Below are 16996 nucleotides of genomic sequence, written 5' to 3'. Positions count from 1 at the left end.
ATTTTCTCAATTTCACCAAATATTAACTAAGGTTTCTTTTATGTGAATGAATGAGAGAAAATTGAGCTTTTAAGTGTCTTAATCATAAACTTGAGAACAGAAAATAAACAAGCGCAACAGTAAGAAAAGAAGCAAACACAACAAACATTGATGATGGAGTTCACCCCTCCTAGACTGTGCCTCTAGGTCCACTTCCAATGGGTGTCTGTTATATTAGGAATGCTCAAAATGGTTGTTTACATAAAATTTAACCAATCTGGGTTGTCCACGCATGCACTGCCAGTTACTATCAAAATGAAGGTCTCAACCTCTACTATCCAACGCAACTCTTCATTCTCAAAAAGGCCCAAGGATGGTCGAGCTATGCCCAAAAAGGCATTTTCAGGCACAAATATTATATAGTTCTCCAACTTGCTATTCAACTCCCTTCGCACTAGTGAAATGGAAAAGACTTTTATAAGGCCACAGCAAGTCCCGGGGTCAAACCCTCAGACCTCACGGGCTATACATGGTTATTCATTACAACAATCTGTTAACTTTCGCATTCGATGCATAACTATATCACATGATTGTTTTATAAAGGTTTTAATATATGCAATAATTACAACTATATGGAATGGGCACATATAAGAAATATATAGTTTACAACCCACTATACTTGGTGCTATGAAATATGTAACATTCATTGTAACGATATAACCCTCATACCGACATGTTGATCTATGGCTCCTATGGATTCTCATTGGTCCAATGGTTGTTATAACAAATCTTCCAACCGAAGTCCGATGGCGCGTGGAACCTCTCATGACAATGTAACGTTGGACCACTATGCAACCATATGGTATTAACCCCAAAGGTTTTGTATCTCCGTCAGCATTAACTGTGAACCCATGGTAGTAGGGCGTGTTGATCGTGTGAACTGTGGAGCATGCCGCGTTGGCATTAACTGTGCCTGAATGACCCATGGCTAAGTTGGTGTAATGTTTAGAAACTCTTGGGTTGGCGAGACATCGGATATGGTAGGCTCCACCAACCTTACCCCCCATTTACTATACTTCAACAACATTAATACAAAATTTCACCCATAACTTGATAAATGAAATGCATGGCGTATTGGTAACCTTCTGCACTGTGTTGGAAGAGGTTGCAGGTTCGACCCTGCCCCTACCCATCTGACCGACCTTTGACCACATGTTGACTTCCACATGTCAAACTGTGATAATGCCACTTGGCCTATAAGGCCCACATTTTTTTTATTTGTTTTCCATAAACTTCAGAGTCTAGAGACGAACACATCTAGACTCGTAAGATAAAATTAATGCCACACAATCTCTAAAACATTTATTTAAACCAATGACTCTATCATTTCCACACATTTGCACACCTAAGCAGTCGAGCACTAATCTTATCAAAATCCATGAACTTTATAATCTGTTGAACCATGTAATCTGTATCTTCAACCTCTTGACCATTAGATACATGAAGAATTTGAAGATGAAATCAAGATGTTCCCCCACAAAGCACAAATATAAGTCAAAGAAACAACGGTCAAACCACACACAAAGGTCATATTTGATAAATCCACGACTATAGAATTAGAAATTCAACTCAATAATATTAGCCAAGCCAATGTTGAAGAAACATCCTGGGATAAACTATGGGCCTCAAAACAAAAATTTACCATGGTCGATAAGAAATGACAGGTAGAGACAGGGAATCTATACATTGTAGGGATTTGCAACTACTTTATTTCTCTGTTAATTATGGAGTTTCAATTCACAAAGGAGGAGGCTAAAAAATTCATTATCAGATTCCATGATGGTGTCCTTTGGCTAGAAAGCTCCCTAGCAATTATGATGTCTCCAATTCAAAAAATCATGGGTTTACCACGAAAATGGGTATAAACTCCCTAGAATAATCGATCATAATTATTGGCTTTGGGGGTTTATCAGAGGAACAACCGCTGAGAATTCTAAAGTGTTGATTATTAGCCAATTTATAGACCTAAAAATCATATGGGCATAATTGTCACATTGTGTTTTATTTCGGTGAGTTAGGCGTCAAACATGAAATTGAACATGTTGGAAGCAATTGGTGAGATTATGAGGACGAGGAAGTAGTATAATTAGGCCAACCATGTCACCAACATTATTAAAACAAACTACAAGGAATGCCAAAATTACAACGAAGCAATTTGTTTCCCCTCCCTACTAATATGGCTTATTATGTCGTAGATTACTCCATTCAGGGATGCTACCTTCACAAAGGAATTTGTACCAATTATGAATAATTTTGAATGTTTTACTAGAAATTGGTCAAGTAAGACAAAGTCATTAACACCAGAGCAGATGTTCCACAGTGGGCTAGTAAATTTGAAGAGTGCAAATCATAGATGTGGAATCTCCCAACATATCCATCGGGCCTTACCCAAAAAATCTCACATTAGTTGGGATTAGACACAATTCAAGTCCGGTACATCAATTATGATGATGTCCAGCAAAAGGATCTATCATACTAACTATCAGCTTTAGAAATATTTGAGGAGCTCAGCGAACAAACAAATCTAATGTTTCCAATTCAAATGTAGTCTTGGAACCTAAAACATATATCTCCTTATCCTTGAATGATGGTGTACGGGAGGAAAAACGAGAGGTTGATCTCTACACCATCCCATTCGAGGTCAAGTTTCCAGGTCCTACCAAGCCGCCTGCAAAGAAACAATCGACACAGGTGAAAGTATCTGCAGTTTACCCACCTTGGTCTTTGGGCATCAACTAGCATGATTTACTACATGACATTACATTGGAAGACCCTAGGTTGCAACATAAATTGGACTACATAGCCAAACAAGCCTTAGTGGAAACCACAACAAAGGGTAATTTGACTTGATGACAAAACTCGAACCAAGAACTTCATGGGATCATATATTAGTCCACAAATACTAGTTGCTTAACCATGCCAAAGAAACTTTCATTGAGACCATGAAGCAGATAATGATGGCTAGAAATGAATTGAAAAGGAAACAGACTCAGAGCCAACCAACATAGGGAATAGCAGCAGTACCCATCACTACTATAATGGGGAAAACAAGCATAGTCAAAAAGTTGAGGATGAAATAAACTCAAATATTTATCGACCTGACAACTAATTCTCCGCCTATCAAACCAACTATATTAGTAGAGGGAGAGCTTATTTTTCTCCAAAGCCTACCTAAGGAAACTAAAATGCAAGTTGAACTGATGTTGTCATAATATACTAAGTCACTGCAAATGGACATTGATATTGAAATAAAGGAGGAGCTCCTGGATTATGATGGATTTAATGGCCTACACCATGAACAAAAATAGTCAAAATAGCCCGTTCTAACACCATATCCAGTGATAGACCCCTATGTTAACATCGACAAAAAGGCACTATATACAAGACTAAGCAAGAAAAACCAAAGAAGCCAAAGTGTGTGTAACCAGAACCAACCATAGTAACAGAAGACATAGCTACCAAGGAAACAAATGTCCAAGTCTTCAGAAGGTTGTGGGAAGCTACCATGGAAACAAATGTCTGATGGAAGAGAGCATGGAAGGAAATCATCATATTTCAACTTAGAAAAGAGGGGGAATAAGCAATCTAGACTACGTGCTTGACTTTAGCCACGTAGAAATTATAGTTTCCTTTTCCAATCCCACTAGATGCTATGAAAAATTTGGTTCATCAGCTCATTAATGACAATGTACAATCAAGATAAAAGGTTTAAGAACTCCAATAGTTGAGCCAAGCACATAATACAAAAGAGATATCTTCCATATTGGAACAAGAGTTTAGATCATTCAAGAAAATAAAGATTAAGCTGGAGGAAACCATGGACAGGGAACCCTCTTAATGTTTTCCTCAATAATCCACTGACTTATTTGTCAACCACATGCAACTAACAGTGAATCCAACAGGTACTTATCAAGGATTTTTTAAATCACTGGCAACGTGTATTTGAACCACGAGCAATTTGAACCCTGTAAAATCAAATTATTTAGGAAAAGAGGACAAAAGAAAAGTTGAGACAGGAAGAGCATCAATGGCTTAGAGAATAAAATAAGGATCAGATAGAAGCTGCAAATGATGTTGACTATCTATATAGCATCCATACCAAAATACAAAGGCTAGAAAAACAATATACCTTGGATGTACAAACATTCATAGAAATTTCACTATCCAACAAGTTGAGGTACTTAGCTGAAATGAAGGCTCTCAATGTCGAGGCACGATATTCAATCAGTTATTGGTTGGCATTCGATCAACATTTTCAGGGCCTTGCACTGGTAATTCATCAGATAGAATTTGATGAAAATCCAACACCTGCATTGACACCTCAACCACTGCCTCCATGACTAAAGTACTTGTTTTTTGTAATGACGATGTCAGAATGTAATCCTTCTCTACAACTAGCACAACCAACTACTCCAGAAATGAAGGTCGAAGGATTGAATTGGTCACTTAGAGAAAGAGAAAGAATGGGGATTTGAATTTTGCACACAGACATACCAAAAGTTCAACTGACAAAATATGTTGACCATCCAACACCAATCACTTTGCCAACTTTTTCCAATCCAACACTAGCAAAGTCTCACTAATTTTGTCCGGATCTGATCTACTATTCTCATTCTTTTATTCTTCTCTATTCTCATTCAAATTATTTGTAAATGTAACAATTCCACGGCTCCCCTTCTTCGAGATGAAGAAGGCATTGAGGGTGGGGGAGATGTTGGAGGGCCTATCGAGTTAACATACCCAATAGAGTCTTGGCATGTATTGTAAGTTGGTTTCCTCTCTTGTCTAGTTAAGTAACTAAGTTGGTTAGTTACTATAATTATTGTAACTATCTAGTAGCAGTGTAAATATGTATGTCCTTGACATGAAGATGTTGTTGGTTGTTATCATATAATGTAATATAAGGGTTCTTTGGTTGGTTCTCCACTACTTTTATTATCTCTTTCCTTTCTTTCTCGTGATGCCCCTTATATAGATGACTTAGTACAAGGTGTTAGTAATTGATTCATACTTTTCTTTAGACTACAATTGATCCCCTTAGTTGGGGTCTCCCCTCATACAATAAAATATTATCATTGGGAGTGGTGAAGGAGGGGCCCATCAACCAAAGAAAACATTTCACATAGAGATAATGAGAGAATTATAAGGTTTAAGGCCCACATAAAAGGATATTTTTCAAATGCCATCATAGGTTGAAGTGACTATCACATAAAATTGATTGGCCATCATGAAAGGGAAAGACCATCCAAGTGGACTAGATGAAAAAATGTGAAATTATAGAAGGGAATTCATTTAATAACTAGAAAGAAAATAGGTTAAAACCATGACTAAAGAAATCCAAGGAAATTGGTTTACATCCATAGGGCTTTGAGTCAATGGAAAAATGTGAAGTTCCATGCATAATAAAAAGACAAAAAATATGTAGTTTCTATGATGTGTGCAATTATACTTGAATCAAATCATGAGAATTTAATTTCCATGAATTTATGTTAATCCATGCTTTTGTTATTTTTTATGCATTTTAGTTATTTCACATTTACACACATTTATTTTAAATATACTCCTCTCTAGGAGACTCTCTATTATTATGTAGAATGGCTCTGAAGATCTAGAATTTGAAAGCATTTTATTGTGGCTAACCATTGACTACCTAGGAGTGTTAAACAAGAACACCATAAAAGTAGTCTTTTATGATTTACTATTGCAACAAAAGCACCAAAAATATTTTCACTACATTTTTAATATTATATATATAAGGTCCACACGTGGTAGAACAATTGGCAAAAGGCATGTTGGCAAGCCCTTGTGCATCCAAGTGATCGAAAGTCCAATCCCTAGACATGTCTCACCATCCAAATTTATTTTTATTAGGCTACCACCATAGTTGTAATAAATGATCTTGTTGGTTAGATAAACATATTTGTAGTAGGTCAACGCCATACTCATATTTCTAAAATAATACATCGAAGTTTGCAATTGTGTAATTCTCTCACCTAATACCATTATGTCTCATTTGAGTAGGCTAATAAGCTAAACACAAAATGAGAAAGTATTAAATTTGATTGCAAGATATTATGAGTTAATGTTTTCTTATTTTGAGGTGCTAATCATTGTAGCAATTTTCATGTAAAGTTAATGTATGTGAATAGAAAGTAATGAAGTTGATTGTGATATACTATAACTTAATGAAGAAAGTATTAAATTTGATTGCAAGATATTATGAGTTACTTATTCGACTATCAATATGTTTAGATACTTATTAGATTGTAAAAAAATTTATATTAATATTTAAATACAAAACTATAAAATTATATATTATCAATCTTTGCAAATCATCTCCATAAACCACCAAAAGTATATCATTTTTATGATTAATATATTTCCAAAATAATACATAGAAGTATGCAACTTTATTATGCTCTCACCTACTAGCATTATATCTCATTTTCAGAAAGATAATAAGCTAAACACAAAATGAGAAAGTATTAAAGTTGATTGCAAGATATTATAAATTAATGTTCTTGTATTTGAAGGTGATATCCATTCTAACAATTTTAATGTAAATTCGATGCATATTAATTTATAAGTAGTGGTTTACATACATAAAATGTTGCTAGCTAGACAAATTTATTTTTATTAGGCTACCACCATAGTTTTAATAAATGATCTTGTTGGTTAGATAAACATATTTGTAGTAGGTCGGCACCATACTCATATTTCTAAAATAATACATAGAATTTTGCAATTGTGTAATTCTCTCACATAATAGCTTTATGTATCATTTGAGTAGGCTAATAAGCTAAACACAAAATGAGAAAGTATTAAATTTGATTGCAAGATATTATGAGTTAATGTTTTCTTATTTGGAGGTGTTAATCATTGTAGCGATTTTCATGTAAAGTCAATGTATGTGAATAGAAAGTAATGAAATTGATTATGATATATTATAAGTTAATGAAGAACGTTTTAAAGTTGATTGCAAGATATTATGAGTTACTTATTCGACTATAAATATGTTTATATACTTATTGGACTGTAAAAAAAATTATATTGATGTTTAAATACAAAACTATAAAATTATATATTATCAAGCTTTGCAAATCATCTCCATCAACCACCAAAAGTATATCATCTTTATGATTAGCATATTTCCAAAATAATACATAGAAGTATGCAACTTTACTATACTAGCATTATATCTCATTTTGAGAAGGATAATAAACTAAACACAAAATGAGAAAGTATTAAAGTTGATTGCAAGATATTATAAATTAATGTTCTTGTATTTGGAGGTGATATCCATTTTAACAAATTTAATGTAAATTCGATGCATATTAATTTATAAAGTAGTGATTTACATACATAAAATGTTGCTAGCTAGACAAATTTATTTTTATTAGGCTACCACCATATTTTTAATAAATGATCTTGTTGGTTAGATAAACATATTTGTAGTAGGTCAGCGCCATACTCATATTTCTAAAATAATACATAGAAGTTTGCAATTGTGTAATTCTCTTACCTAATGTCATTATCTCTCATTTGAGTAGGCTAATAAGCTAAACACAAAATGAGAAAGTATTAAATTTGATTGCAAGATATTATGAGTTAATGTTTTCTTATTTGGAGGTGTTAATCATTGTAGCAATTTTCATGTAAATTCAATGTATGTGAATAGAAAGTAATGAAGTTGATTGTGATATATTATAAGTTAATGGAGAAAGTATTAAAGTTGATTGCAATACATTATGAGTTAATTTTTTCTTATTTGGAGGTGTTAATCATTGTAACATTTTTCATGTAAAGTCAATGTATGTGAATAGAAAGTATTGAAGTTGATTATGATATATTATAAGTTAATGTTTTTTATTTGGAGGTGCTATCCATTCTAACAATTTTAATATAAACTCAATGCATGTGAATTTATAAAGTTTTTTACATACATAAAATGTCGCTAACTAGAAAAATGTATTTTTAATAGGGTAGCACCATATTTTTAATAGATGAACTTTATGGCTAGACAAACGTATTTTTAGTAGGCTAGTGCCATACTTTTAATAGATGAGATAATAAGATCAATAGCACCACCAACAGCCCAAGAAGCATCAACTGTGTAATCCTTGTATTTCAACCCTTCTACTAATGTCACCTTTCTTTGATACTTGATACCTGCAATTTAAACCAGAGTTAAAGTATTTCATAAGAGAAAACACTATTTTATGTACTCTATTCATTACTCAAGACTTACCAAATCCATCAACCAATAAAGAGTATTGGTACAAAAGGTCCATGCAAACATATGGGAGACTATCTACCCAAACATTAGGATACTTCTCCGCTGCATCTTTATAACTTATTTTACAAGCCATTTGAGCTGCTTTTCCAAGTTCTCTCAGACTTACCTTCGCATTTGGTATGTTTTTACCAATAAGGCCAACCTAAAATATGCAAACACAAACATTGTTAACCATAATATATTATTGTTATAAAGTTTATATATGCATACATGAATTAATGTTTTAGTAAAATGGGCAACAATCTCACCTGATTAGCCTTATCATAAAAATATGATGTTAGAAATAAATCTTTTTGACCATCTCCACCTCCACCATTCCAAACACCACTAAATGTACACTTTTCATAATTGCATACTTGATCAATTCTTAAAGCTTTCTTTACAACTTTACGACATTTAGCAAAAGAAGCCCCCGAAGATAATGCTAATGAGCTATAAGTGATTCCATCATAAACATAGGTCCCTGAAAATACAATTCAATTACTAGAAAATAAATACAATAACTTATTAAAAAAATAAAAATAAAAATATTAATACTTAAAAATATATATATTTATGAAATATTTTTATCAATAATTTATATAAATGTAAAATTATATATTTTATCAAAAATAAACAAACATGATTTTAAAAAGATTACCCATTGCTTTTATCAAACATAAATTTATAATATTTATTTATAAAAAATATATAAATATATATTTAAAAATAAATAAACATGTTTAAATTTGTTCAAATTACATATAAATTCACAAAATCAATTGTTAATGAAAAAATTAAACCTCTCACCCGTTGATTTGATTTTTTAATAGAAAAAAAAAAAAGGCATTTTAAACCTCTCATACACTGAATTAATGAATGCCACATATTGAGTTCGTGGATTTTTCATTCAACTTAGGCAGAATCAACGATATAATGTACCATCCATCTTTATAGAAAAAGTACCCGAGTCTTCCCATTTTATCATCACCTCTCCTACTAATCATTAGGATTATTATACCAACATTGTATACTTCAATCTATTCTAGTTAATAATCTAGCATTACACATTTTTTGTATCATTAAGGTTAATAATTTTTCATTCAACTTAGGCAGAATCAACAATATAATGTACAATCCGTCTTTATAGCAGAAGTACCCAAAGTCCTTCCATTTTATCATCACCTCCACTAACATTGTATACTTCAATCTATTCTAGTTGATAACTTAGCATTACACAATTTTTGTATCATTATAGTTATTAGTCTTTAGTCTTTAACTCTTTTTAGTAACAATAGCAAAACATTTTCTTATAATATTATAAAATATTTTCCATTTTATCATCACATGTACGGAAGATAATTACAATTATTATCTCTAACTCTTGACTTTCATATTTCAACCTATTTAATTAATAATTTACCATTATATTATTAATAATTTAGTATTAGTATTATATTATCTTTGTGGCATTATAGTTATTAGTTTTCTTTTTGTCATAAAGTACTATAGTTATTTTCTCGTGATCAAATTATATTATTTTCCATTAATATTGTAACTATGTCCAAAATTTTACACATTTTATTTTAATTCAATTTATTTGAAAAAATAAATATAATTTTTTATTTTTAAAAATTGAAAGATCAATTTTTCTATTGGTATGTAATTTCAAATTATTCCTTTAAGTATAAAATTTATTTTTAGTTAATTGTTAGAGTTAACATTTCCTTTTTTTATAAATGAATTTATGAGAATGGTCATTTTAGAGGCTCTAACACTACCTTGATTAGCTCTAACACTTCTTTAACTATTGGGGTAATGTTGCAACAAGGCTCTGACAATTTATATGAATTCTCTAAAGGCTTAGAGAGTTGTGGTCTACACACTTGATCCAAGTGGATATTGGTGGCCACCCGCCAATTCTACTTGGACCCCCACCATTATTTCTTTCAGCTTTTCAGTTTCCTTAAATGTAGCACAGTTTACTATTTTTAGCAGGCTTTTGGGTCCTGAACTTCTGGAGCCGTTTTGAGGCCCTAAATGACAACTTTTGGGAAAACTAGGAACAACATGCATCCATGGTTCGATGTTTCTCACTCAAAAATTGTATTCGTTAGATGGATCTTTCTAAGGAGGTATTGTGCGCATCAAACAGAGATCGTATGCTAAAGTTACGACCCTGGGAAGTTGATCTACCAATTTACCCAAACTGGGCCCACAATTTGGCACTTCATCTCCTGGAGTTAGGTTTTTGGATGTTTAGGGTTTTCCATTGTTTCTCAACAATAGATAGGCCTTCGAGCCTCATTGTAAGACAATTTAGAGGCATGTAGCCGCCACATCTCTTCTCACGGATAAGCTACTATCGCTCGAGCTAGTTTATTTCCATTTCTGTTACTCGACATATTTTCAGTATTTTACATTAATGAAATGAAGTATTATTTATGTTTCATCTCTATATTTATGGTTATATCTATAATTTGTTGTTTTCCTGTTTAAATCCGGATCAATGGTATCAAAGGGGTTTGCTCTTTTTCTGTTTTTCTTTACATGTCCCCAACGAGGTCAGGATATAAGGAGTTAGGGCTTGAACTGGTCAAACCTTTGCAACACCAACCTCACAAATCCCGACGGCCTCCCATGGCAGATGAAAAGAAAGACGAGGGCGCAAGAGATCCTATCAAAATCTTGCTTGAAGAGGTTGTCGAGCGACAAAGGAACACGATGATGGACAACTTTTCCCAGATCCTTTAGGGGCTACCCAGGGGCGACACATCTACTTCCAGCAGCTACTTTGGAAGCACCACACCCTTTAAGGTACAAGTTAACTTTGACATTCCCACATTTGAGGGTCAGATAGATGCAGACGTTGTAGATAAATGGTTAAATCTGCTAGAAGGGTATTTTTGTTCATGATTTTTCCAGACAGGAAAATATTACTTTCTCTCTGCTCAAAGTCACCCCCCACATCAAGGACTGGTGGGAAACCTACTGCGAGCAGAAGGATGAAAGTACGGCCTCACTGTTTTCAACCGCACCCACTTGGAATTCATTCCGAGATGCCATCAAGGAGCAGTACTACCCTGTCGGAAGCTATGAGGATAAATACATAAAGTGGACCACGTTGCGGCAAGGAAGGGACCAAGATGTGCTAGAGTTTACCAACATTTTTCATACCCTTCGCACAAAGTTGGGTATCAAGGATACTGAGTAGCATTTGGTACGCAAATATCGCAGTTGCCTACATAGGTACATCCAGACGAGATGGATTTCCGAGACATCTCCTCGCTCGGCACGACATACTGATACATTGTCAAGATCAAGCAGAAGTTTAAATAGAAGAAGTGAGACTTTGGATCTGTGAATCCGAAGCAGGGGAAAGGTGCCCCAAAATCGCAGAACAAAGGACAAAGCCAAGGCGGGGTGGCCCAGGACAACCTGCCAAAGCCGCAAGCAAGGAACAACAACGCGAAGCTGAAGAAGGACACAGGAAAGTGGTGTGAGTTCCATATGAGCTCCACTCATAACACAAGTGAGTGTCGGTGTAGAATTTCCTGCAAATTCTCTACAAATCTACCTCTGAGATCTATGTATAAAATATGACTATAGATTAACTCGATAATGCAATATACCAAAGCAAAATACTATAATCTACTTCTACTATCAAATTTGCAGAAGCTTAAATATCGAGTTGAATCAGAGCTAAACACATATAACCATGAGAAGAAGAATCAATGCACATGAAACATAGAAAATACTCGGAGGAAAGCCTCAGCTAGAAACCCCACTATCTATATTATCATACAAGGTGGAAATACATCAGAATTACACAAAGCCTTAGCTCTCACAGCTAGCCAGCTCTCATTACAATGCTCCTGGATGCTCACAAGCAATCAAATCTTCTCACAAGCCTTCTTCTCTACCCTCCAAGCTCCTATTTCCTTACGCAGTTACCTCTGGGATGATCTCCTTCACCCAGTGTAACACTGCTCTCACACACTGCTCCAACACATTGTCATAACTACGCAATCCTCAAGGAACCTTCCCTTGACTACATGGATGAGTTTCCTTTATAGGAAAACACATGCAACTGATAGTAACTTGTCCTTGACATTTAGCTCAACTGGGTCTTTCTCAGAATAGACATGTATGAGTTTTTTATGAGAGAATCTTCAGTTATCTGGAGTACACTTATTGAGTGCATGCATGCATCAACTGACTGATAACTCACAATTAGTTCCTCAAACAGTTTGGAACTAATTTAACTAGACTTAACTCAATAAATTGAGCTAACTAATTACAACTCAAATATAACTCAATCTTATCTCCTTAATTAAGGGATAATCTCCTTAATTTAAGGGATAACTGTTGCATGACTATAGAAAGAATTATAACTTGAATTTCTCCAACGAATTAATCCATAATGAATTAATTAATTAATTCCAAGTAGCTGGTGAGACTAAATTCGAATTTAATTCACAATTTTAATTCATGGACAAACTAAAATTGGAATTTCTGGATTCTATTTTTATCATTTCTTGTTTCTATTTTCAACATTCCCTCTCAACAAGAAAGGAATTCAACTCGATCTCGATCCTGAACCTTTGGAATGTTCTACATGCAACACTTCTCTCGAGTGTTGTATCTCCAGCAACTCCAGAAACAAAAAAGAAAAACATCTAACCTGAATCATAATGATGCCTTTGTCATCAAAGTCTTTGACTACTATTGCCTCTGTCAACTGAAAAACTCTGCGCTTCTGCTAACTCAGCTTTTCTACACTGTTGTCAATCTTTCTCTGCGCTCTTCAATATCTGACTGCTCTACTTCTGTCACTTTGATCTCTTACTGCATCAATCCCACTGATTCATCCCGCTACTATGTACTTTGGGCTCCCGTAGCAAGGTACGATCCATGAGATAAAACCTCTCAATGGACCCCACCCAATTTCAGCCTTCTTGGGACTATCACTTCACATTGCCCCACCTCACACCCGGAGGTATGGTTGCATGTGATCCCTCTGCTAACTCTAATTGTGGCTCCTCCACAATTGTCTGAGACTTCTTCTGGGACTGCATGTTGAGAGGTAATTTACTCTCCCTCTCAACCACCAAGTCTCTAACATTTTCCTTTCTCCTCAAGGTTGTGCATGCATCTTGAACCTAAAGAGCATACAGGTTCTTGACTTGTGAACCAATCTGTTTCACCTGTCTCGTGGTGATGTGTCTAAGGAAAACCTTTCCCTTACTGAAGACAACATTGTAGCCTTTGTCCTCCAACATCACGACCAATACCAAGTTCTTCTTCAGTCCAGGCACATACTTCACATTGGTCAGGGTGATAGAAGCTCCATGCTCCCTCTGAAAAGCAACCATGCCCACTCCTGAAACACTAAACCATTTTTCGTCACCCATCTCTATGCACATCTTGAGGTCTTTCTCCTCCAAGGTACTGAATAAAATTTTATTGCCAGTCATGTGGAATGAGGCTCCACTGTCAAGATACCAACCACAACCCATCATCAATGACACCATGCATGAGATGAGGGTAAAGTCCATTTCGAACTAAGAGGTTAATGCCTCACCTTCCGATCCTTCCGAGGATCCCTTCTTGGACTTTTTCGATGGGCAATTAGTCACATAATGACCCATATCGTGACAATTAAGGCATCTCACTTTAGACTTGTCAACCTTCTTCCCTCCATGAGAAGAATTCAATTCAGAATGGGATGCCTTCCCCTTCCCTTTCCTTACCTCACTTGCTAAGGCCAGATTTTCTTCATCATCATCCTTGGATGAAGAACCATCTCTAGTGGTCCTCCTGATTTCCTCCTCCATCAGATTTGACCACAGTTGTTCCCAATCCGGTAGTTTCTCCCTTCCATTCACAGAGTCCTGGTAGCTATTCTAGCTCTTTGGAAGGCCAAGGAGAGCGAGGCTCACAATATCATCGTCGGTAGTAGTTATTCCCACACTTCCAAGCTCATCTTTACAGGTGGTGAGCTTGTTCAGATATGTGGAAATAGTATCGCAGTTCTCCATCTTGATTCTTCGAAGCTTATCCTTGAGTGCGAATTTCCTCTGGTCGCTACTGTTCTGGTAGAGGTCCTTCAATGTCTTCCACATTGAATATGGAGTATCCTTCCCATGGAGACTCGAGACAATATGGTCTCGAACTCCCTCAAGGATGATCCATCTCGCCCTTGCCACACACTTCTTCCACTCAGCCAACTCTTGTGCATTAGTTGAACCTGGCTTTGGGATTTCTTGATTAATGAAATCCTTCAATCCGTTGTCTTCTAATACAACCTCTATGTGATCTTTCCATGCTATATAATTCGAGCTACCTTCCAAGGCATACTCGAGTCTCAAGCCATAGAATGCCATTGGCCAACCTTGAAGTATGATAAGAATTCGATTTGCACCTACAACCCCGAACTTCAAACTTCGAATTCTCTTCTCTGTATACTGTTCACAACTCTGATAAACTAGGCTCTGATACCATGTAGAACTTCCGACAAATTCTCTACAAATCTACCTCTGAGATCTATGTAGAAAATCTGACTATAGATTAACTCGATAATGCAATATACCAAAGCAAAATAATATAATCTACTTCTACTATCAAACTTTCCAAAGCTTAAAGATCGATTTGAATCACAGCTGAACACATATAACCATGAGAAGAAGAATCAATGCACATAAAACATAGAAAATACTTGGGGGAAAGCCTCAGCTAAAAATCCCACTATTTGTATTATCATACAAGGTGGAAATACATCAGAATTACACAAAGCCTTACCTCTCACAGCTAGCCAGCTCTCAATACAATCCTCTTGGATGCTCACAGGCAATCAAAGCTTCTCACAAGCCTTCTTCTCTACCCTGCAAGCTCATGTTTCCTTGCGCAATTACCTCTGGGATGATCTCCTTCACCTAGTGTAACACTGCTGTCACACACTGCTCCAACACACTGTCAAAACTACGCAATCCTCAAGGAACCTTCCCTTGATTGCATGGATGAGTTTCCTTTATAGGAAAACACATGCAACTAATAGTAACCTGCCCTTGAAATTTAGCTCAACTAGGTCTTTCTCAGCATAGTCATGCATGAGTTTCTAATGAGAGAATCTTCAATTATCTGGAGTACACTTGTTGAGTATATGCATGCATCAACTAATTGATAACTCACAATTAGTTCCTCAAATAGTTTGGAACTAATTTAATTGGGCTTAACTCAGTAAATTGAGCTAACTAATTACAACTCAAATATAACTCAATCTTATCTCCTTAATTAATGGATAATCTCCTTAATTTAAGGGATAACTGTTGCATGACTGCAGAAAGACATCTAACTTGAATTTCTCCAACTAATTAATCCATAATGAATTAATTAATTAATTCCAAGCAGCTGGTGAGACTAAATTCGAATTTAATTCACAATTTTAATTCAAGGACAAATTAAAATTGGAATTTCTGGATTATATTTTTGTCATTTCTTGTTGCTATTTTCAACGGTTGGGCCAAGTAGTCACTAGTGGCCAAGCTAAAGGCTTCAAAATCAGATGCATGTTTCGAATTCGAGTCAGAACCCGACAAGTGGAATGACAAAGGGAAGTAGATTATCAATGCAGAGCCCAATGCACTGTTGCCACTAAGAAGATATAGAAGGAGGAACCCAAAGATCCAGAGGAGGAGGAGTTCTTCTTCCACTCCCAGATGTGGGTAAATGGTTCCCCGCTACAGTTCATTGTCGACAGCGGGAGCCAAAATAACCTTATTTTGGTAGAGGTCATGAAGCGGCTAGGGTTACCAGCCACAGCACATCCCCATCCATACACCATCGGGTGGCTTCACTAAGGACGGGATCTTCGCGTGAGCCAGCAGTGTCACCTTCCATACAAGTTCAAGCCCTTCATAGATGAGGTATTATGTGATGTTGCTCCCCTTATGTTTGTGATGTATTATTATGCCAACCATACTTATGGAAGCGACCAGGAAAAATTTTAAGAACCCCCCCTAAATTTATAAATATAATAAATGGGCGAATCTCCATGGTATATAGGAAAAATGGAAGGCGATTTTATCAATAATATAATATGTATATATAATTTTTTGGCGAATCTCTCACGGCATGGTGAATATTTTACTCAATTCTAAAATCTTGTAAGATCTTGGCGAGTCTTTCACTAAATAATAAAACTTTGTAAAGTCCTAGTGAATCTTAGCATAGGCTACATGTTGGTTTAAATCCCCCATTTAAATAGGCTACATTCCAGGTGAATACCATGGGTCAATACCATGTGCCATTTTGGTGAATACCATGGGTCAATACCATGTGCCATTTTTATTTTTATTAATTCTAATATTAGGGTTAATAATGGTTTTTTGCATGGTATTAATAACAATCTAGTCCATGGTATTTGTCCCATAGTATTTTGGCCATAGGTTTCACCTAAATATAACCCATTTTTTGAGTGTTTGTAAATATAAGGTGACTTATGGAGTAAATATAAAAAAATGTTTTATTTGTTTACCATACCTCTCGTTTATTTATATTTTTATTAATTTACCATACCTCTTTTACAAATATGGTATTTGGCCCATAGGATTCACTTAAATAAAACCTCTTTCTTGAGCCTTCATAAATAGAACGAGGGTTATGGACTAAATATAAAAAGAG

The 16996-nt window shown here is 35.2% G+C and overlaps 1 protein-coding gene across 1 annotated transcript in view; it reads right to left on the bottom strand.

Annotated features, from left to right (window-relative positions):
* Positions 1–7949: 7949 nt before the first annotated feature.
* Positions 7950–16996, bottom strand: part of LOC149163902 (putative apyrase 2) — a 452574-nt gene continuing 443527 nt past the window's right edge. Inside the window, exons 7-9 of the mRNA XM_089430833.1 lie at positions 8584–8798; positions 8288–8477; positions 7950–8208 (exon numbers count right to left, since the gene is read on the bottom strand). Coding sequence (XP_089286959.1) covers positions 8072–8208; positions 8288–8477; positions 8584–8798 — 542 coding nt within the window. The 3' untranslated portion in view covers positions 7950–8071. The remainder of the gene's footprint in view (positions 8209–8287; positions 8478–8583; positions 8799–16996) is intronic.

This window comes from Pinus tabuliformis, chromosome 5_1 (assembly GCF_031772625.1).
Source record: "Pinus tabuliformis cultivar Carrire ecotype Pingquan chromosome 5_1, CPIR1, whole genome shotgun sequence".
Taxonomy (NCBI): Eukaryota; Viridiplantae; Streptophyta; class Pinopsida; order Pinales; family Pinaceae; genus Pinus; species Pinus tabuliformis.
Note: the sequence above shows the minus strand (reverse complement) of the source record. Positions and strands in the feature narration are given on the sequence as shown.